The sequence below is a fragment of the Grus americana genome, chromosome 5 (assembly GCF_028858705.1).
Source record: "Grus americana isolate bGruAme1 chromosome 5, bGruAme1.mat, whole genome shotgun sequence".
NCBI lineage: Eukaryota > Metazoa > Chordata > Aves > Gruiformes > Gruidae > Grus > Grus americana.
Window position 1 is genome coordinate 53,193,811 of NC_072856.1, and position 21,613 is coordinate 53,215,423.

Consider the following 21,613-nt stretch of genomic DNA (forward strand, 5'->3'; position numbering starts at 1 on the left):
CACTTGAAAGAGTTCATCAAAATAACTTTACACTATTTATTTATATGAACACATTGAAATCCGCTGTCACTGAGCTCTGCCCTAAAGCCGGCTCCCTGGGGTATATGTTTTACTCTCTGCTAAAACATTTGTGTTTCCGCTGATCAGTGTTGTGGCTTATTTCTTCCCCCTTGGCAGTTGCTCAAAATTAATTTTTTCCTCCTCATATGTTTCTTTACATACCTCTGCATCATAAACAGACTTTAAAGCCAGAGGTACTAGTGAATCTCTTCATCTGCCCTAATCTCAAGCACAGACCACAGGCTGTCGCAGCGTTGCTCCTGCACAGAGCTCAGCTGCCTGCCTGGCTGCCACGTACCCCCCAGGAAAGCTTTGCCTCTTATCTGCACGCACCTTGGAGCACGCAGTTGTGGAGAGGCCGCACGTGTTTAGTGCTTCTGCATGAGGGCAGGAATAGCAAACCTTTTGCCACATCTTCAGGTGTCCAGATTAAGAATATAAGGGCAAGGGTTAGCTGCAGGGTGCGGAAACGTTTTTCTTTATTTAGTTGTTTCAAGTTGACCTAGGGCTTACGTTTTGCATGGTGGAAAATTGGTTTTTGATGATTCAAGTTTTCCTTTGGATAAAAGTTTAAAAAATTGAATTCAGCCAGCCTAAAAATGTCATTTATAGAAATGTTACTTGACTTGTGTCCTGTGCCATAAAATCTGATTTCTTCGAGGACAGGTAAAGTAAAATGTAGTACAAAAATTTCACGGTGAGCTAGCGTAGCTAGAAAGACTTTTGTGGCATGTTTTTCAAACTTACTTGCTTGCTATTTTTAATTTATCACTAACTTAACACAAAGGATATGTTCAGAGACCCAGCTTTTTGGTAGGAATAAGAATTAAATCAGTTTCCACCCTTTTCATACAAATTGCAAAGTGGAAGAGGGTAATTAAAAATTAGCTTTCATTCAAAAAGCAGGAGAACTGCCATCACATGTGCAGCGATCCCAGTGGCCATGAGGCTGGTGCATTACTATGGTGGATAGTCACATTTTTAGCTTGAGTTCTGTCAGTGCTGAGCTGTAGAAAACCTCTCAGTTCTCCTTCCCACACGGCTTTGACAGGAGCACACTGGGCACGGAAACAGTCATGCTTTTGCTTCCTTTCTCATTTAGGGCACGTAGCCTGGCTTTTGAGTTTAGAAGAAATCTAATTAATTACTGTTAGTAAAGCCAAAGGACTGTATCTGGCACAAGGGGAGAAGGTAAATCTTCTGTGTCTCAAAGTAACCTGATACACTAGCTTTGTCTGCATTACTCTAACCACTTCCTCAGCTTTTTCAGGAAAATAAATTACCTGTTGTCCGAATGCTTTAAAAGAATTAAAACTAGAATCTGAGCTTCCTTGCTAAGTACCCTGGTATGTCTGGATTGCCTTAGCTTAATGAAGTGCCCTTCAGTCTTCCCTGGTATTCTGTAAGTGTCAGGGTAGGAGACCTCTGAGTGCCCGCGGTGACTAACTGCAGACCAGAGATGTTTTCTTGCTGTGGAACGCAGGTCTGTTGAAAGTTCGGTGTTACACTTCCTGAGAGTGTGTGAAGCATGCCAGCCGCATAGCCTGAGAACCACTGTAGACTGGCAGGATTTTCCCAGGCATCTAGTCTTTAACTTCAGAAAGTTCCTCTTTAGTTCTTCTGTGCTTGCTAAAAGGACGCTTCGGCTTCCCACTGAACATTGCGAACAGGGAGGTGAATCCTCCTGATAGCTTCCCGCTCTTCAGGTCTGCATGGAGTGGAGCAGAGCTGGTGCCCTTCCAGTGCCCTTCAAAAGGAGCAGCTGTAATTCTGCAATTCAAGAATCCCCCTTCCCAGCTGTACCGAGGACAAGGGAGCTTTGGTTTTGCTGGCCTGCTCCTAGTATTTCCTTTCTGAGTTGACACATAAGCAACGATCTGTGTAATCTGCCCCGCTCTTCTGAGAGCAGACTCCTCCTAAAGGGTTTGAAGAAGCAGGAACGAGTTCTTCTCCATTTTACCTTGGTTCAGCTCATTAGACTCCACAGGCTTGATGCATTCAGATGTAAACTGAAAGCTGAATTTGCCTTGATATATAGTTCAGGTTTTACGGGGATCCTCCCTTCCAGTTAAAATTCAAGTTGCAACCCATCCCAGCTTACTATTTTGGAGCACCTTGTCAGCTGCTTCTTATCCTTCTCATGAGGACTCAGTGCAATCTCAGCTTCATATGTTACACAAAGAAGGATACGCTGTCCTTAGAGGTGACATGATTGCTCTGTGCCACCTCTACAGTGATGTCCATCTCTTACCATATGCAGCTTTGAGCAGCAAATTTTACTGCTCAGCTATTTGTAAAAAGCAGTTCTTATCCCATCCTACTTTTCAGATAGTATCTGAAGAGGTTTTCCTCAGTATCATAATGACAGTATGGAGATTGCTGCCCAGCCCCTGAGATCCACATATAGGTGGCCATTCAATGAAGTAAAAAAAAAATATGGAAGCTTCCTAGCATTGCACTTCCAAATAATGGTGGTTCATTGTTTTTCTCTTTCTTCTCCCCATGTCAGATCTGCTTTGTTGATGTTTGATGAAATATTTAGGGAAGTACAGTTTTCTGAGAGGAAGACCAGATTTAATTGTGATTTTATTTTTTTAAAAAAGGAAATCCCCAAAGAACCCACTACATAAGAGGGTCAAGAAATGAAACCTCTTTCCATTTTTTCATGGGGAATTTTCACCTGTTCTGTGAAGTAGCCCTTCTTAGAATCATAAAATAGGAGAATGAAGAGACTGGATTTGAAAAATTTTCTTCTGGTTCTTCATCTTTGGTTGTAATTCCTCCAGAGACAGGAAGGCTAAAGCCTGGCTACAGCAGCAGGTATGGTAGAAACCCAACAGCAGATACCACATGGTTCATCAGAAAGTTGAGAAACCCGGCAACTTTCAAAGGCTTGGATCTCTGTGGCTTTGCTTCTCAGCCTGAAGGATTAGAACAGTGAAAATCTCCCAGATAGAAGGCTTGTTACAAGATTTCCATTTAGGGACACAGTGTTGGGAGATACCTCTCAAGCTCTGCTAAAATCTCAACCACTTTGTGTGCTTTCAGTTCTGAGTGTGTCCCTTCTTTTGCTTCATCCCAAAATGGACCCATAGCATCACATAGCTCAAGAACTGAGCACCATTTCCTCCCTTGGCTTTTCTCAGCAAATCTGATGTAACCTCAGGTCCCGATTCTCCTTTCCCTTTATGTGTATACAGTCAGAAATATTTCCACTGACATCAGTGACGTTGCAGCCGTATTAAAAAGAAAAGAATCAGCTGTTTAAAGTAACATACACTGAGAGCTTGAAAGAAGAATCTGAGTATGACAGACCATTTGGTGCAAGTGGTGACAGCAGCTTTTCCTTCACAAAGAGTTATGAAGACACATGCCACAGGGGTAAAGTCCTCTAACAGATGAATGCTCTAGCACCATATACTGAGTGTAATGCTTACTTTTTTTCCTGGGAAATCTTGTGAATTATAGCTGAAAATAATTTGATTTCATGAAACACATGGGTTGACCATATACTTCTCAGGAGTCTTGCACATGTGTTTTGGTGTACAATGTGTAGTAATTGTTTTCCAAACTCTTCTGGCATGAAAAAAGAGGATGTGATTCCTTTCCAAACATGCAAAATTCTGCTAAACAGGAGAAGTATCTGCAATTGCACAGAATAAAGAAGAATTCATATTATTAGAATTTTTTATAGAAAGAACTATGGAATTGAATTGTCAGTCAGTCAGTACTGAACTCCTCAGGCTGTGTCCTCAAGGGTTTGAGGCTGGCCTGATCCTGCCACAGGTGCCTGCTCTTGTAATCATGCTCCTGCCTCCCCTGTAGCTGCGGCTGGCTTTGCTTACGTGGAGGCTGTTCACATGAGCCCATGTTGTGGAGTTGCTGTCCTTGTTCCTTATTTAAACCGTACACGTGTGGGACAATCTGCTACCAGACGCAGCTGTTCAGAAGCATCTCTTCCAATGCACTGGGCCAAGGTTGAGTTGAAGCCCCCAAATCAATGAGTGCACAGTTGAAGGAGGGGTTTGTAGTGAAGCCTTGTCTGTAGTGTGGTTATTTCATTTATTACAGGAAAATTCTGAGATGTAAAATAAAACTCTGCTGGCTCTGATCCTCTTAGCTTCTCTGGAGACAAACATTGAACAAGCTGGAGCTAACAGAGGTCTTGAAATAAATAACCTTAATGCAATCAAATAGGAAAGCCAAAATAAATTATCTCAAAGTAATACAAAAATGTCCAGGTCACGATTAATACCACCTTTGAAAGATGAGACACAGTGCCATTGGACACGGTAGATTATACTCAATTTCTGGCTTATGGATAGCAGCTATACTTGAGGTTATATGGTATGGGTTTGTGGTAAGGACCCACAATATACCTTGACAGAAAAGATACAGGTAATTACTGGACTCAAAAGCAGTTTAAGAGCAATAACTGAGTGTTGCTGCAAAGTTATAAGCCTGGTAGCAAAAAAGATGTTGGTAAAGAAATCCAATGTCTTGCCCTGGTCACCTTATTTGGCCTTTCTTAAAGTTAGACTGAGCTCAGGAAGTGCAGGCTGAGGCCTGAAAGGAACATGCTTCAGACAGTCAGTACGGATTTAGGAGAAGACCACAACTCCAGTAAAACACAGGGCAGCAGTTTACCTGCCTGGTTAATTCTCTAACTGCTTTTACCAAAGGAAATCTGTTTGCCGTGAAAGTTCATGAGGACCTGACCAGTTTGTACACCTACCACCCACTGAGCTCTGTCCATCAGGACAGAAGGAAGAGTTACACCAGGTCTAGACGCAGCAGGAAGGAAGACCTTGCTGGGAGTCAAAACAGCATTTTGGACAAGCAAAGGCGTTCCCTTGCACACTGGATTTTAGGAAGGGTGAAATCAATTGGAAAAGGGAAGAGATTGTTTAAGGGCTAAGATTTCACAATCTACTTTCTTGCCTTAATAATCCCAAATAGGTGCAGTCTAACACTGTGAAAGCAAGCTTAACTCTCAAAACCAACTTTGCCCACTATTACCAAGTTACTTCAGCCACTTCTACACTTCTATTCCTCCTTTCAAAGCACATATAAGGGGGGAAAAAAAAAAAGCTTTTATTATTGGCTAATGCCATTTGCACAGGACCAAAATGGCTTGTGCAGTCATTCTGACTGTCCTCTAGCAGTAACAGATGGTAATTAAACAACAGTCATCAGGCAGCAGCATGTTTACAGAGGCGCATTAGAGTAACATGGGGATGGACTTTGTTCATCTTTGCAGGCTTAGCTCTAAACAAAGCTGCTGCAAGCCCTGGTCTTTGCAGCCCAGCCAGCCTGAGGCTGGGAGCACGCCTGGCATGATGGCAGAGCTCAGATGCAAAGGATACAAATTCCTGCCTGTGTCCCTTCATGGGTCAGCAGGTCCGACTGCTGTGTGAGGGCACTCACTGAGTGAGCACCAGGCAGGGAAGAAGAGGCAGATCAACTAGGAACAGCTCAGTAGATGCTCTTTGTTGGCTCAAACACCTTCAGATGCTGATAATGGACTCTGCTGGCACCCTGGCCACCACGGCCAGATATGGCCCGTTATGGCAGATTTCCTTGTTTTATTTTGTTAACATTTCTTTTAATATATGTCGCTGAGGCTGGATTAACAAATTCAGAGACCAAAGTCCTCGCTGCTAAAATGGCACAGCATATTCAGATGGTATTTTCCCACATGAACTGCACTGAAGTATTGCATGAATGAGGTCATGAGAAAAAAATGGGAGGATAGCTCAGTCACTGCAGCCTACTCACAATTTAGCTCCTTTAATGAGAGTTGCCAGTTGTGCAAATGATCTTTGTGATATGAATATTTTTGTGGAAGTGTTGGCAGTTCTTGCAATAGCTTCCTTAGTTTTGCAAGTCTTTTTGCTAACACCCTGCCTGCTGGAATCAGGAAGTAGAGTGAAGATAGACAGAATTTTTTTTTTTTCCAGAAAGAGAAATAACTATCACAATTGCAGAGAAAAACCTAAAGATGTAACCTTAAAATTTCTTAAAGATTCAGAAAACAGAAGATACAGGAAAACAACCTATAGGAAGACAATCTCCCATTTTTGAAATTAATTTTAATTGCTTTTATTTTGGATCCCTTCTGAACTGGAATGGAGTTGGAAAAGGTGGAAATCTGTGGTACTGACTGAGGTCAGAAATACGGGATCTTTCACTTCATAGCTAAAGTGAATGAACTGAAGCATGTGCTGGTATTCATGACACCGACTTCTGAGATGAAGCCATTTATTTGGGTAGCACTTGCAGATTTTTATGGAGGTTTTCAAGACAGGGCTGGGTAAAGCATTGGGCAACTTGGCTTGACCTCATGGCTGACCCTGCTTTGAGCAGAGGTTTGGGCTAGAAGCCTCCTGGGGTCCCTGCCAGTGATCCCATGAGAGGGGACCAGCCAGTGAGCCTGAGTCAGTCTGTGGGCAAGCTCAGGGCAGACGGCAGTTCTCAGAAGGGATGTCTCAGAAGAGCAGAAAAGCAGTTCCCATTCTCTAAGACCCAAGTTCTGGGAGAAATACTGCTAAGATTTATAAAAGGATGGTGGTGAAAAAGGATAAATAAACCATAAATATTTCCTAGGTAGTGTCTCACCTGTAATCTCCCCCAAAACTTCCTTTCTTTGGTAGATAACTTGTGTACAGAGGACAGAATGTACTCAGTCTACTTAGTGCACATTTCCAGTTGAATTAACTCATATGAGGCATCTCAGTGTGCTTGAAAAGGCCCGGTAATGCCCTTTAGATGCAATTGTATGCCCTTCTGCATATTGCAGAGCTAAGCTTGCTGCAGGCTGAGATAGACTTCATCATGTGGAGTTAATAGCACTGCAAGGCTCCTGGACAGTTTTTGCACAAATGCTAAAGGAACTTTTCAGTTGGAGTAGGCCAATCCAAGGAGTAAATGTACATCCTGTCTTTCCCAAGTTGAACCTCTGGAGACAACCTCTGGCTCATCAGAGGGTAGGCAGAAGGGCCCATCAGAAAGTATATTTGGTTACTTCTGTTATCACTGTGATGGTACCATAGTTCTTTTTTAAATGGTCACTTTAACTGAAACGGTTGGCCTCCTTGAGTGGAAACCCTGAAGCTTTCAACACCGGAAAGAAGAATACTTCATACTGTAAACTAAGGCATGAAAAGCAGGGTAGGACTATTTATAGCTCTGATTTCCTCTGAATAGATGAGAGGCTAAACCTGACATTACAGAGTGAAAAGATCAAGTTATTTTTTATTTTTTTTTGATATCCCATGCTGCTATTCAGCAATAAAGCAGACAAAGAGAGGACTGCCATGGCAACCACCTCATGAACTGCCCTGGAGACTTGTCTACCAGCTATAAAGGTCATTAAGCATCTTCAACTTCAGGTTTACTATAGAATATGATTTTACTGAATACATATATATATATATATATATGGCAAAATCAACACTAGTCCCAGTAACTAGTAGTTAGGGTACTGCAGCCTCACGAACACAAGTAAAGTAGATGAAAAAGGGTGTGGGCACTGTCCCTAGGAGAGAGGCCAGGTTTTAGGTGAGTTCAGGCTGTAACTTTGTGCTGACACTGCTGTCACACGCTGTCATGAGAAGCACTCTTGCCATCCCTTATCCACTGGCCATGTGTGTCCATGCTCTCATGCCCCTCTGGTCCCCATCTTCCTCTCCCTCATGCAGGTTATGGCTGGGAAGGAATGAGCAGTGCAGACATGGGGATGGGAAAGTAGGACTGTATGGTGGGGCAATGCTTCTTTAGAGGTGCTGCCATGTGCTGGGTTACGTGAAATAAAGTCTGGAAAAGAGAAGAAAGTGATATCGGGGTGAAGGGGCAGCTGGTGACTGCGGGGAAGGTGGGTGGCAGGCTGGAGGCAGAGGTCTGGGAACAGGGTGGAGAGGGGCAGTAGGTGGCCGAGGACGCGGCCACATCCTGTAGTGCTGGATGACTGCATGAGCCTCCAAGATGCTCTGGGCAAAGCCGGAAAGAGGATGCCTGTGGAGGCAGGAGCCCAGCAGAGCTGCCCCGCGGTGCAAGGAGAGGAGGCTGCAGGCAGGGTCAAGCACTGTTGGGAAGGGTGGGAGATCTGTGCAAAACCACAGCCAAATTGCCCCGTGGCATCCAAGCTCCTCGAGGCAGAGCATTGCTGGCACCATGCTGAGGAGCTGCTCCTTCCACTCCTTGCCGAGCTGAATTCAGCTGAATTTTCCCATTGAAGTCGGTGTTACTGCACCCATTTTATAGACTGAGAGCTGAGCACAGGTTGCTGAAGGGGCTCGGGCAGCCACGCACCACTGGCCCTGAACAAGCCCAGCTCCTGGCCAGTGCTGTATTTACCAGGCTGCAGAGGGGACCTTTGCTGCCAAGCACTTGACTTTGTTCAGCACTGAGGTACTAACGCTCCTATTCTGACATTTTTTGTATGCTTTTTATATACCCAGACAGGCAACTCCGCTGCTGTACTGTGAGGCAAGCCAATTTTTCTAGTTTACTTCAGAGGAATGTTTTCCTCTATTGTTGCATGATGGAGTGTGTGATTGAGGCGAAGTAAGAAGCTGTTGTCAGCTCTGGGCCTGACTAGCCTGAAAAAAAGCAGAAATGTGCTGGAAAAAATACCAACAGAGTTATCAAAGCCCTTGGGAGAGAAGATCTCTCTTCTCTTCTCTTGCCAAAAATGGCTGATTTCCCTAATTCCATCTCAATTAAGCAAATCATACATTTCAGCAACAGAACTTGGCCAAGACTACTTTTTTCCAAGGATTAGCTAGTCGATGAATAAAAGTTTGTGTATTTTTAGCAGGGAAGGCTGGAAAAGCTGAATATGTAGCTAACCTTAAGCTTCAAATTTTCAGCAGTTCGACTGCGTATAAGGAGGCCTCTGGGCATGCAGGCTAGTATTCTATCTTCCCATAGCAAATGACTCCTGTTCAGTACGGCAGACACCTTGCTGTTAAGAAGAGTAGACTGACAAATGTTATCTTTTAAAGTGGTTCCTGTTGCTGCCGATGGTATGTCTGTGTGACAGCTCTGAAGATGTACAGCTACCCTAGTTATCTTCCGATTAGCCTCGCTCAGACACAGATAACAATCTGCCTGCATCACTCAGGGCTCAGCATGGGCTAATTTCCCCTGTTTATGCATGTTTCTCACTAGTGAGAAAAATCTACCATCACCTATGCAGCTTCTTGGCATGAAAAACCTACCATTAAGCAAGTCCACCCCACGGTGTGGGAGAACTGGGCAGCTCTGCCTCAGCCCTGGCCTCCAGCTCAAGGGATGCGATTTTGCTGTTGCTTTCTGCTGGATCTCATCTGCCTCCACAGGCAATGCAAAGCCAAAGGCCACCTCTGTGTGGGCCATTATAAGGACACAGGAGACATTATCCCTGCCTGGTCTGCCGTCTGTGGTTTGACTGGAGATCCAGACTGAATGATTTCTAGTCCCCTAAGGATGTCTAACCTAGATGTCTTCCCAAGGTTAGTCTGCCTGGCAAAGATGAATTCTCCATTATCCCCATTGTTATTAACCCTGAAAATTGAGTTAGTGTCAAGGAGTTCCCACTCAGGAGACTACTCTGAAGTAGGAGCCCAGAGTCTTGGTTTCACAAGAACAGCCACTGAGGGCTTGGGGGATGTTGTAAAACATGGTATGAGGACACAGTTTATAACCTGTTGCGCAAGTTCATAATTTCTCTTCTAAATGCAGGCATGCACAAGGAAAGCAGAAAGTGTCACCAAGTCCCACTTGTCTGAGCTGAGTTCCACGTCGCTTTGACACACTGCTTATTTTAAAACATAAACCACTTTTAAAACCTAAGACACTTGTGCAGCTGCTTTTCCAAGATGTTACAGTGCCAGGTTTCTGTGTGGTTTACAAGTTGTTTTGGAAACATTCTGGTTGCTTATAGCGGGTGTTTTGGTTTTCTTTTTTTTTCTAAACTCTCACTCTGAAGTTACCTCCCCTCTCTCCATGCAAACATTTTCATTTTTACCGTAGGCTTTAAACCAATAGGATTGTAGGGAAAGTCTGTTGGAAAGAAGCCCTCAGGGTCTTGTTAGCTTTGTTAATCCTCAGTTTGGCTTTTTTTTGCCTTATTTTTCACTCCCAAGAGGCATCATGCAAAATCTGTGTGTAATCAGAGCTAGAGACTATGTGTGCTGTTCTAGGATAATATTGTCTTACCCTACTCTGCTTAGTACCTTGAGCATAACCCAAAAAGCTTACTGGTTTTAAAACAGCTACTCTAAATCAGTACCCATAATACCAGTGCCCTTGTCTCAGTGGCTAAACTGGAACAAATTATAATTTTTGCCCTTGGACAGTGTTTGCTATCTGTAGATATTAAAGAGCGTAATAAACAAGAGTTTAGACTTGTCAATGAAGTAAATAAGATACGGCTTGAAATAAAGTGCGGGCAGTAAGGACCTCGTACTTTCACCTTTGAGTAGGACCTTCAAAGTCAGTGAGAGTGCAATCTATCCCACGCAGAAGAGTGGGAATCAGAAGACCTTCTTCCACCAGGTTGGCAATTAGGTGGGATCGCAGTTCTCAAAAGCAGAAATAGCATTGATTCCTTTTATTGTCCACCCTATTACCTCTGCCATTTCAGAGTGGGTTAGTCCCTTTCATCACTCACCTTTGGAAAATGTAGTCTTTCTTCCTGGAAGTCTCTCACGCAGAATGTGGTTCTGGGTACTGGATGGCTTCCCTTAAAATGCTCAGAAAACTTCCTTTTTCTATGTGATTAACCTCAACTCTATGGTATTTCATGATGTATCTCAGAGCCAGAGAAATAAACTTTTCTCTAAAGTAAATGGAAAAAAATGATTCTTAATAAAATACTTCTGTATGATAACATATATTTTTCACATAAGGATTGATTCTCATGATTATCTATACAACCTGGAAATTGTTGCTAAGAACTAAACCCCCAGAATTTCAAATCATAGCATCCTTTCCTGTTACATGGGGCACAGAGGAGACTTTATATATCTGAAAGCCTCGTTCACTTCACAAAGTTTTACCAAAGAATTTTGCCTTTTAAGAACAACTTGCAAGTATCTACATTCAGTTTGTCTTGTCAGCCTTAGCCCTGAGCCCTGACAGTTTGAATCACTGTGCTGGGCAGCATAAATCTTGTACTGCTGTTGGAATCGTACGGGTGGATGCTGAATTAGCCTGTGAAAATGTGACTTCTTCAGCAATGACCCCACAGTGCTCAAATGCTTACAGCAGCGACCACACCAATCGAACGTGTCACCTACTCCTCTCGGTGTCCTGGGGAGCTCTCTCAGTCCTCAACATTTCAGAAAGGCCACATTTTTCCCCTCCTCCCTGCTGTGTGAGAGCAAGATGTGTAGCCCTGCGTGGCTACATCTAAAACTCCAGCCAAACCTCACGTTGCCATCTGGTCCTGGGAAGAAGTCCTGAGTCTCCCCAGCCTCTGGCTGAAGAAACAGTGCAAACCAGGTATGGAATTTCCACAGACTTTAAGGTGTTTATTTGAGCACCGAAAAGGAACTGCAGGGTGAGGATCTGAGAAGGAAGGGAAGTGCTTTGAAACCGAACAGCCATTTGCCAGACTGTGCTCTGCTCTTAACCCCTGAAATGGCTGGCAGTGCCCGTGGGCCTGCCGGGACTGTTCACATGGATATGGGTAAGGCAAGCACTGAACAGCCGTGACACTTTTCTCTTAGCTGGGTCAGCTGTGCTTGAAGTACCCTTGAGAGCCACCCTCTCAACCCCTGCTGAAACACTAATCGCAGTAAGGAGGGAACAGCCGCGAAATGACTGTAACACGTTTCTGCTCAAGCGTTCTGCAGCAGAGGCAACGAGACCAGGCAGCAGCAGGAGTTTATGCTGAACTAAAGACATAAAATCTGAGTGGACACCAAGGTGATGCTCTTCTTCTTGGCTGAATGTGGATGAGCCAAAATATAGTGGAGCGGCCAAGAGCGCTGTGGCTGTTGTTAGATGTGAGGATGGTCTTTTTTCTTAGCACCAGGATGTGGACACGGTGCACAGAGAAACAGAGCACTCTGCCGAGTGTCCCCCCACTCAACCCTAACCTGAGAAGTGTGCAAAAGCCTGTGTTTGGCATCTTCTTTAATGGCATTAATTTCATTCTGCACAGTGCAATTATATTTTGTGAAAAACATAGTTTAAAAATAGATCTCTCTTACACTCAAGACCCAAGCTCATTACCACTTTATCACTTTCATAATTCATTAGTTTCAATATTGCAGGAACTGCCACCAGCAGTGATTTTTTTTCATCATGGACAGAAAGATTAAACTCTGTAGGAAACCATAAAATTGAAATCCTGTGAGAAAGCATGAGCTGGATGCACAACAGTAGACTCTGGCAGAAGTCCAAAACAGGGAAGTTTCTGGCTTTCCTTGACGAGGGGAAAAATAGAAACAACTGACAGTTTCATGAAAGAATCACTAGGAAAGATAAGAAAGACAAAACAGACCTGGGTTGCCCCAGACAGGCTAGAACTGTGCAACCAAAAAGCAAACTGCAATTTGGGCATCGGATGGAAGAAGCAGAGGCATCACATTACAGGAGAAATAAAAAGGCCTTGAGAAAAGCAAACAGACAAACAGTGACAGTGTTTTACAAGAACACTGCACTTGAAGGCCATACAGTACCGTCCAGAAGGTCATCAAAAAGTAATACAAGAAACAATGTCAGGGACAGATACTAAGAACTTTTAAACAAACAGAGCTGTTGCAGCATAAACACCCTAAGGACTTCTACCACTGTAATCCAAATTTCTTCTATCCCGCTAAAGCTCTTGCTCTTAATACCACCACCAGCCTAGTGCATGAATAAGGGCCAGAAGAAGATTTGCACGTGCTCAGAGAACTGAGCAATAACCTGAAGAAATTACATCACGGTCTTAAACATCTCTGTAAAGCACGGCCGGTACGACAAGCACAGTGTATTGTGACACACGCAACATCAGGCCTACGGTAGTCACTGCAGTCCTCTATTACAATACCCAGGGTTCATTCCCCAGGGGCAGGAAACTGCTAACCTGGCCTGTGCAACAGCTAGGAACGTCAGCATCTAGCAGTAGGAAAGTCGGTAACCTCTGTTGTGGAGTGATCCCATCTTCAGAGCGGGCAGAGGACTGAGGGTAGCAAAACAGCAATGAAGCTGGCCAGTGCTGCTTACTGCAAAGGTCAGTGCAAGCAAGGTCATGCCAATTGGTGTCAAGCCAGAGACTTATATCAAAGCAGGGAAACTCCAGTGAGAGGTGTGGTGAGGAGACTCTGGAGTTATAATCTTGCATTTTTAAAATAGAAATAGAAAAGTGGAATCACTCCCATGATGACAAATCTCAGAGTTTGCCAGAATCTGGAAAGATAAGACCATCTCAAGTACATCCAAGCAGGATTTCTGAGGATGGTTGTGTTCTCAGTAGTCCTCTGTCAACACAACTGCCGCAGAATAAGGAATTCATATCTTTGAATTCATATGTCTCTGAAGGATTACACAGGTATCAAAAACAGTGAATAGGACTAACAGTGCCATTAGAGAAGAAGAAGCTGAAGTAATTGGGTCCCGTGAGCCTATGTAAGCAGTAAGAAGATGGAAATTAGGGTGGTTTGTCCATGTGACCAGAACAACAGAACTAGCAAACATGATTCTGCAGGGAAAAATGAAAGAGGAAAGGAAGGCAGAATGCCCAGGGACAGTGTGACTCAAAAACATCAGCATCTGGATGGAGAAATGATGGGGACGTCTGAAGAGTAAGGGAAACATGAAGACAGATTGCAGTCAGTGCCTAAAGATGACACTTTTCAGAGCATGTTGGTGTAGTAAAGGGAAAGATGAGACAATTATAACTTGGCCATGTCCTGTTCACTTATTGAGTTGCACAAAGGACACAAAACAGAGTATGGTCATCAGTGAACCACTAATTCGTGTTACTAATGCTTCCATCACCCATAAAATATTTTTCAATTAATTCTGATATCTCTGTTTCAGACTGCTCAAAATTGCCCATTAATCTACACATTTCCCCTTTTATTTCCTGAAGGTGGGTATTTTACGTGGGCTTCTAAATACCAGGTAAAACTCAATATGCTGTGGCAATATGTTTGGCTCACAGAACCCAGCCTATTTTTGCTGTTGCTTTTGATCATATTCTTGACATCGTGCCACTGTTCTGGGGAGATATAGAGATTTCCTTGCTTTTCAGGTGCCCTGGGTGTAGTTTTATGAGTCCAAGAATGGTGAATTTTGTCTCTGCAGTTTTCAGCAGGATTACAGCAGTCTGGCAGAAAAGAGTCTGCTTGTAGCTTTTGCAAGAGTCATGAGTTCCTATAAATGGCAGCATCATGATCCCTCCCTGAGCAGCGGTGCTCATGTCAGTGCAATGTCCCCAGTTACCCGCAACACATCCGCAGCCGGAGAAAAGCACCTCTTCCTGACTGTCTTCTTGGAGCAGGGTGCCTTGAGGGCACTGCGGGAGAGAGACGTTGTCCCCAGTGGTCCACAGAGCCCTTTTAGCTGTACAAACTTGCTATTTTTCTGCATCTTTTCAAGAATCAGAAACATGCAGCAGGACCCACTTAGCGGTCTCCACGAGCAAATGGCAACCATTCCTACAAGAGATGTTCCTATACTGATGCCATCACCTGCCACCCGACAGCAAAGCGGTCAGGAAGCACTGCCTATCAGTGATGCCTGCTGGTGGTCAGCAGGTGTCTAGATAAAAACAGGTTAAGTAAAAAGTGTTACAGTTTCTACTGAGCAAGACCTTCCCCCCAGGAGATTGCAAGGCTTTCCGCATGGGAGCTGTGCTTGGAGTGGGTCCAAGTGGCTGCCGTAGTCCTGCACAGGCTGCTTGATATGGTCACTGTTCAGAATAAATTTTGGGCAGAGTTTTGGTCCTGATGGTGCCAGTACTTTGAGTGATGATCCATCTAAAGCAGTGTTTTTCTATTCTTACTTGTTTGCAGGCCACCCAAAAATGTCCCAGCAGAGCTGTGGGTCTCTGTACGATGAATTCCAGCCTGCTGACAACTATGCTTGATTTTGTTACCTTCTCTTACCTCTCAGAGCAAACCAGGCACAGTCCAGTTTCTATATACCACCTGCTGAAAACTCCTGTCCTTAAGCTCCAGCAGCTTCTGTACCTAGACTGCTTTAGCTATATAATTCCTGGTGATTTGTGGTGGCTTATGCTACTTAACTATATATGGGAGGAGGAGGAGGAGCTGTGCGGTGACAAGGCACTTCTATGTGGATACTCCTGACACTGAGGGGTCAGACTAATATTCTTTTGTCTAAAATTCAGGCTCCCAAGTGGCAGAGCTTCCTGGCCATGAAATAGTCTTTAGTCTCAATCCAAGCAATCTGCTTATGTCTGTAAACATGTACAGGTGCAGCCTGCTCTCTTACGTACACCTGCAACTCGGGATGCCAAAGTGAACATGTGGCTCCTAACAGGAAAGAAGTCCTCAAAAGCATCGTCCACACAAAGGGCTTTATTTAATTGCTGGAGATGCGAGTGAGTTCAGACTCTTGGGTTTTGGTTCATTCTCTGGAACAGCACTTGTCTTTATTTTTGTTTCCTGTGTCAGAGCTGCAAAGCAGATGGATTTCAAGCTATAGGAATTGTTAATGGTAGATGTTTAATGAAAATCCCGGACTGAAACATGATTCTTACTAAGGAAAAAGAAAAAAACTTGCTGAACACTTATTTTTCTAGTTGTGGGAGAAAAGTGAGGGAAGGGGACTGTTTTGCTCAAAGTACATTTTAAATTCCACATTGCAGTCTGGTATCAGTGTGCGCACTGAGGTTGATCAGTTCGTGCTGATCCAACACAAATTGATGTTAGGAATGACTTCTGAGAATTACACAGCCTTTGCCTCTTTAAAAAAATGCCTATTTTAGTGTATTCAACCCAAAATAGCAATGTGCAGAGCCTGGGCTAGGACAAGGGGAGAAGTAAAAGGAGGAAATGCCTTGTTTGGGGAATGAACTGTGAAGCTGAACAAGAGGCAAGCTTGAGCATTTCCTTCCAGTGGGATTCTCTGCTGGCTGGAGAACAAGAGCCAGTGCACGGAGCTGGGGGAGAGGAAAGCCAGGCAGATGTCTCCCTCCCACAGGTGCTGGAGGCCCTGCTTTGTAGAGGAGCTTATAACCAGGCAGGCAGGGCAAGGATCTGAAGATGTTTCACAGGGCTGTGAATCATGGCAGGCCGAGGAAGCTGAGATTCATGTCCACAGCTCTGAAGGGTGGCCTAGAAAACAGAGTGAAGGAAGATGCAGAGTGGCTGTGGGCACTGCTGTGGGGGTATGGGCTGGTCCTGCTCCCCAAGGACTCCTGGCGTGCTCCTGTAGCAGGAGCAGTGCAGCTCTGGGGCTCCAGTTCTCCAGCACCAGTAAGGAAGCATTTTTGAGAATCCACTGCAGATTTCCTTAAACCTGTCACTCTCTGTTTGTGATATGAGACTATAAAGCTGAAGCAAAGATGGACACTTCTCTCCTTCAGATCCATCTCTTTCTCTCTGCCTTGGATTATCGGTCAATGTGAAATTTTCTCCATCGGCCAGTGAATTTTTTCTAGTTTAGCAGCCAAAAGCTCTATAATAACATGTGAGATTCGGGCTACACAATGCCATAGCATGCTGTTATAAAGGAGGTCGTCTTGAAGAACTCTGCAATGTGGTGTAGATTGTATTTTGCCACTTAAAGGAAAGTGCTGTCGCTGTGTAACACAATAGGAGGGAGAAGACAGGAGAGATACAAATAGGCTATGCTCACACTGCCTGCATGACCTGGGTCAGAGCCCACACACATAGTAATGAAACAGTAATTTCTATTTTTTTTTGCTTCAAAGCACTTTGTCCATCCAGACCAAACCAGATTCCAGCATGGAGAGTCACAAGGTCACAATGTATTGCGGATATGCATCCTTAGAGATAGATGGGCTTGTAACGAACCCTTTGGCTGTGACGTGAGGTCTTTTTCTTCCCATTGTTTTTATTGCTGTCACAACACACTGATATCTTGAGCTAACGATTCAGAAAGCCAGGCTGAGACATTTCTTCTCTAGTGTTTCCCTGAAGAATTTCATTGTGTTTGGCCATCTGAAGCCAGTTTTTTATGCTTCTTCATATTAGTCCGTGCAAATACTGGACATTGACAGAATACAAGATGTGTGAGCCAAACCCACCAGCTTTTTTTACCATACAGTTCAGAGAAAATAGTTGCTGACTGTCTTTTTTGTTTTTCATTAGTCCTGTACCTGGAAGGATCTGTCCTTGTATTTGAGGATGTCTTCAAACTGGTTGCCTTCTACTGTGTCAGTAGGTGAGTTGGATTCATTGCTTCCACGGAGGGGTCGCTTCGCGCTTCCCTCTGGACTGCCTTTCCCCAGTATCCAGTCACAGCACAGCCCCCGCTGTTTCCTCCAGTTTCATCCAACCTGCCAGACCAGGAGCTATTTCAGATGCTAGTATCTACAATGGGGCCAGATCATCCAGTTTCTACCCAGGCACACCTTAACCACAGCTGTCCCTGAAGCTGGAAGTTTTGTCTGAGGAAGGTCCATAGGGCTGCACCCAGAAAGGACCGAGGCACAGGACTGGGGCTAGCAGGGCACAGAGGAAAAAGGGTCCTGGATTAACCATCTCTTATTAAAAGCAGCTTTAAGCATCCACACACACCTGGCAGCAGCTTAGGAAACCTGCTAGTAGACTGTTGCCTGTGGGAGACTCAGAGCAATTAGTCACCTATGGGGATCTGTCAAGGAGAGTAGTCCTGAAACAATTTCTGTTCTTTAGCCAGAATTTAAAAATAAAATAAAGCAATGAAGAATAGACCTTCATGGTTTGCTTAGCGCAGAAATACCAAACATAGTGGGCACAGAGATGGGAAAGACCTGTAAGGTCATTTTCCTTACAGCAAGGTTTGATCAGCAGCTGATGAGTCCCTCTGTGTAATTAAACCTGTGTGTCTGCAGTCTTCTCTAATCTGTGCGTATGTGCTAAGCACACTGCAGCGATACCTCCACAACCTCCTTACCCCATTCCTGCTGCATCAGGCCTGGTTTTGCATTGGATGCAAACTTTGACCTCCCCTGTATAAACTTAGAAGACTCTTAAAGTGCTTATCCAGAATCTGCTTTCCGCTCTTAAATGGAAATATGTTTACATGGCAGTCACATCAGTGACGTGGTTAGGTCACGTAGTAGGAACGGTCTATCTATGGTATGATACGGCGTGCTGCAGCTTACCCAGCCTGTAGCAGTCACACTCTTTTGGGGGCTGCTCCTGCAGCCAGCCAAGTTGAACACTGCTGGGCCAGGACTCCTGTCTGCGTGCCAGGGACCACGCTCTGTCTCAGCCCCATCAGTGAAAAGACATTTAGCCATCTAGATGTGTATAGACCCTATAGACTGGGCATAAATTAACCCCTGGCTACATATAAAGATTTCTGTCTTACCAAAGGAGCAAAGAAAAGTCCAAATGCAAACAAGAATTAGGCATTTCTAGCCAAATTGTTGATGGGAGGGAAAATCTGCTCGCCTCTGGTTTCCTGCAGAAAGGATCATGGCTTAAGAAAGATTCCCAGAAAGAAAAGCTTTTCTGTTAGTTCCTGTTATAGATGTTAATTCTGAGTGTCAGATACACATTCAGATGGTTCATGTGATTTCTCTGGTCGCTGTCAAAACACAAGGAAATAGAGAATAATTTTTTGAGAGAAGCAGGTAATAAAAATGCTGCTTAGGCACTGACCTGCCATTTGCTGGCAGCTTGTCGGAGCTCTCCATGATGGTGAGTGGAGAGGCCTGTTCTCAGGTCTGTAGTAAATAGTCATCTATAAATAGCTGGAAACAGCTTATCAGGGCTGATAGACTCTTCTCAAAAGAAAGTTTGGCCTGGCTAGATTACCTTAGATCACAAAAATAACACCTGCAGGTGACAGGTGACTTGGTGGCTGGTCTGCAAGCTGCTGCCCCATGAATAAAACCAGAGTTTTTTCTATTAGGATAATGTCTTAATGTTTCCTGATTTTTAGATGTATTTTTCTACCAAAAAAAACCCCCGCAAACCAAAAAAACACAAAAGAAAGGAACTACTTATGCATATAACAAAGAAAGCAGAAGGTCCATGACCCTCTTCCTCTTTTAAACCTGATATCTGCCATGAAAAAAAGAATAAATCCTGGGATCACATCAGTTTATGTCAATCAATGTGACAACAGAGTGCTCAGTGGTGCACAGAGAACCCATGGAGTACACAGTACATCAGTAAGAAATGTATCTGTTAATAAGGGCAAAAATAGCCCCCCTGCATTCATCTGTCAACAGATCGGTCCTCCCCAGGTCTGCAGTCACGCGCATTTTTGGAGTGTGCGTTTGTGTAGCAGAGACCACCTACTCAGAAAGGCAGCTTTTTCTAAAATAATTTCCGGCAGCTTGCAGAACATTTTCTTAAACTTTTTAATGTGTAAAATGAACCTGTGCCATTCCTTGCTACCTTTTAGGGACTAATATTACTGGCTTTTCTAGTCCTTGCTAGAATGGGAATTGAGGTAGGAACAGGTTTAGCAAATTGTCATTGGGCAAGAGGCAAACCTGAACAGTTCACCGCCAGCCCAAGAGCTCTGGTAAATTATTTGAGACTTAGGGTGTGTTTCAGTGAAACCCAACTAATGTCCTCTGAGAAACTGCATCTTTTTTTTCAGTAAAAATACAGCATCTTTCCAGGCAGTCAGAAGTCTGAGAGCGGAGACTAGAGGGATATATGTTTTCTCAGTGTCATGCAGCACTTCATCGTTGTCTGTCACTTCACCCAGGGACTACCCTTCCCCAGGAGGTGTCTTCCTTCCCTAACCCCACTGCATCTGGCCATGTCCCTGTGCCTTAAGCTGACTTTTAAAAGAGGAAGCAGGGTGGGGAGAGAGAGGTAAACAAAAAAGACTGCAAATCATCCCCTCCACACCAAAAAGAATGGCTTTTCTAATTACAATAATTAGCATTTGCAACACCTTACTTTTCATGGGAAGGTATTTCAACCTTTTGGCCTCCCCTGAGGTGAGAGGTGTTCCTGCTGTTTTCAGAGGAAGAAGCCAAGACACAGTGATTAAGCCATCAGCACAGCCTGAAGCAGTGCCACAGGAGCTGGTGATCTCTTGCGAAATCAGAGCAAGCCAGGCTGGCACAATGTCCATGGTGCCTTACTGGCCGAGAGATCTTCCTTTGACAGCACCCAGGACTTTGCAGAACAGGGCTGAAATTGTGAGCCAATTCAATTACTAAAACCAACAATAAAGTCTGGAGTTCCTAACAATTGCGGGGTTTATTCTTCTGTTGGTTTTTCACTGTTTTTCTGTTTTACAGGGATTTGCTGCCTTTCACTCTGAAGCTGCCACAAGCAATATTAGAAGCCAATAGCTTTCAAGACCTTGAAATTATCTCTAGTCTGGGGATAGGTAAGTCCCTCAAAGCAGCCAGAGTTTCAGTCAGACTTGTGAGAATCATGGTGCCTCGCACAGACATAATGCAACTGGAGGATAGATCAACTATTGTCTTCAGAATAGCTGAGAAGGCCTGAATGCAAGAGAGAGATTTATGATCTTTATGTTTATAGAAGCACACTGAAAAAAGGGCCACTTGCCCCTTTGGACATAAACCTTCACTTGGACTTCAGTGCAGGGTGTGGAACCTACAGATTCACTGTATAAGCTGGGGCTTTCAACAACTGAAGCACTGCACAGCCTCTCAGGAGAGCAGACATACGTTGGCAGTAGTTGGCATCTGAGATGTACGAATAGAGGAAAATAGAGGAATAGAGGAAAACACCTTTGCAATTTCCCCTTCTGATGTGTGGGGGCAGTGCTGATGGGAGTGTGATATTTTTGAATTTTGATATTTCAGCTTCTTCTTGCAGCACCTCTAGTTGGTAGAGAAATGTATAGTGTCCCAGCATGTTCTCTCGCCTCACACTGATCAGACACAAAAAGGAATGTTATTTTTAGTGACAGCACCAAACGAGCAAATTTTAGATATGTATAAAGTTACAGAGCTGAGAAATGCAGTTCTGTTAACTAAAGGAGGTCTCCTTCCTATTCCTTCCCATTTAACACACTCCGCTTGAGACAGCTATTACGGTTAGCTACTCTCATGCTACTTTGCTTTTCAGTTTTCCCTCAACTGTTGAAAACAGCCAAACAATGGTGAAAGCTGAAGACTTAGCTCACTTAGAGGTACTCACTAGAGCACCCTGGGGCTTTGGGGATCTATTTTTGGATCTTCTGCATTATACCTCCCAGAAGGTATGGGCAAACACCACTGGTTTGAGTTCACGCAGCTTCGTTGAATTTGACCATCGAATTTGCCTCTAACACTTTCAGCATCCCCTATTTTGAATATGTTCCAATTTGTCAAAGCAACTTTGAGTTTGGGTGTCCAGCCAGCACATATTGCTTAAAGAAAACTCCTTTGTAACTGGAGATAGCAAGTTGTGAACTTATTATTAATTTTATAACAAGTGTAGACATTTGGATT

At 44.0% G+C, this 21,613-nt stretch overlaps 1 protein-coding gene across 1 annotated transcript in view; it reads left to right on the forward strand.

The window, feature by feature from the left end:
* Window positions 1-21,613, forward strand: part of LOC129206774 (ras and Rab interactor 3-like) — a 172,752-nt gene that overhangs the window by 127,877 nt on the left and 23,262 nt on the right. Inside the window, exons 21-22 of the mRNA XM_054826614.1 lie at window positions 17,340-17,412; window positions 20,447-20,538. Of these exons, the coding sequence (XP_054682589.1) occupies window positions 17,340-17,412; window positions 20,447-20,538 (165 nt within the window). The remainder of the gene's footprint in view (window positions 1-17,339; window positions 17,413-20,446; window positions 20,539-21,613) is intronic.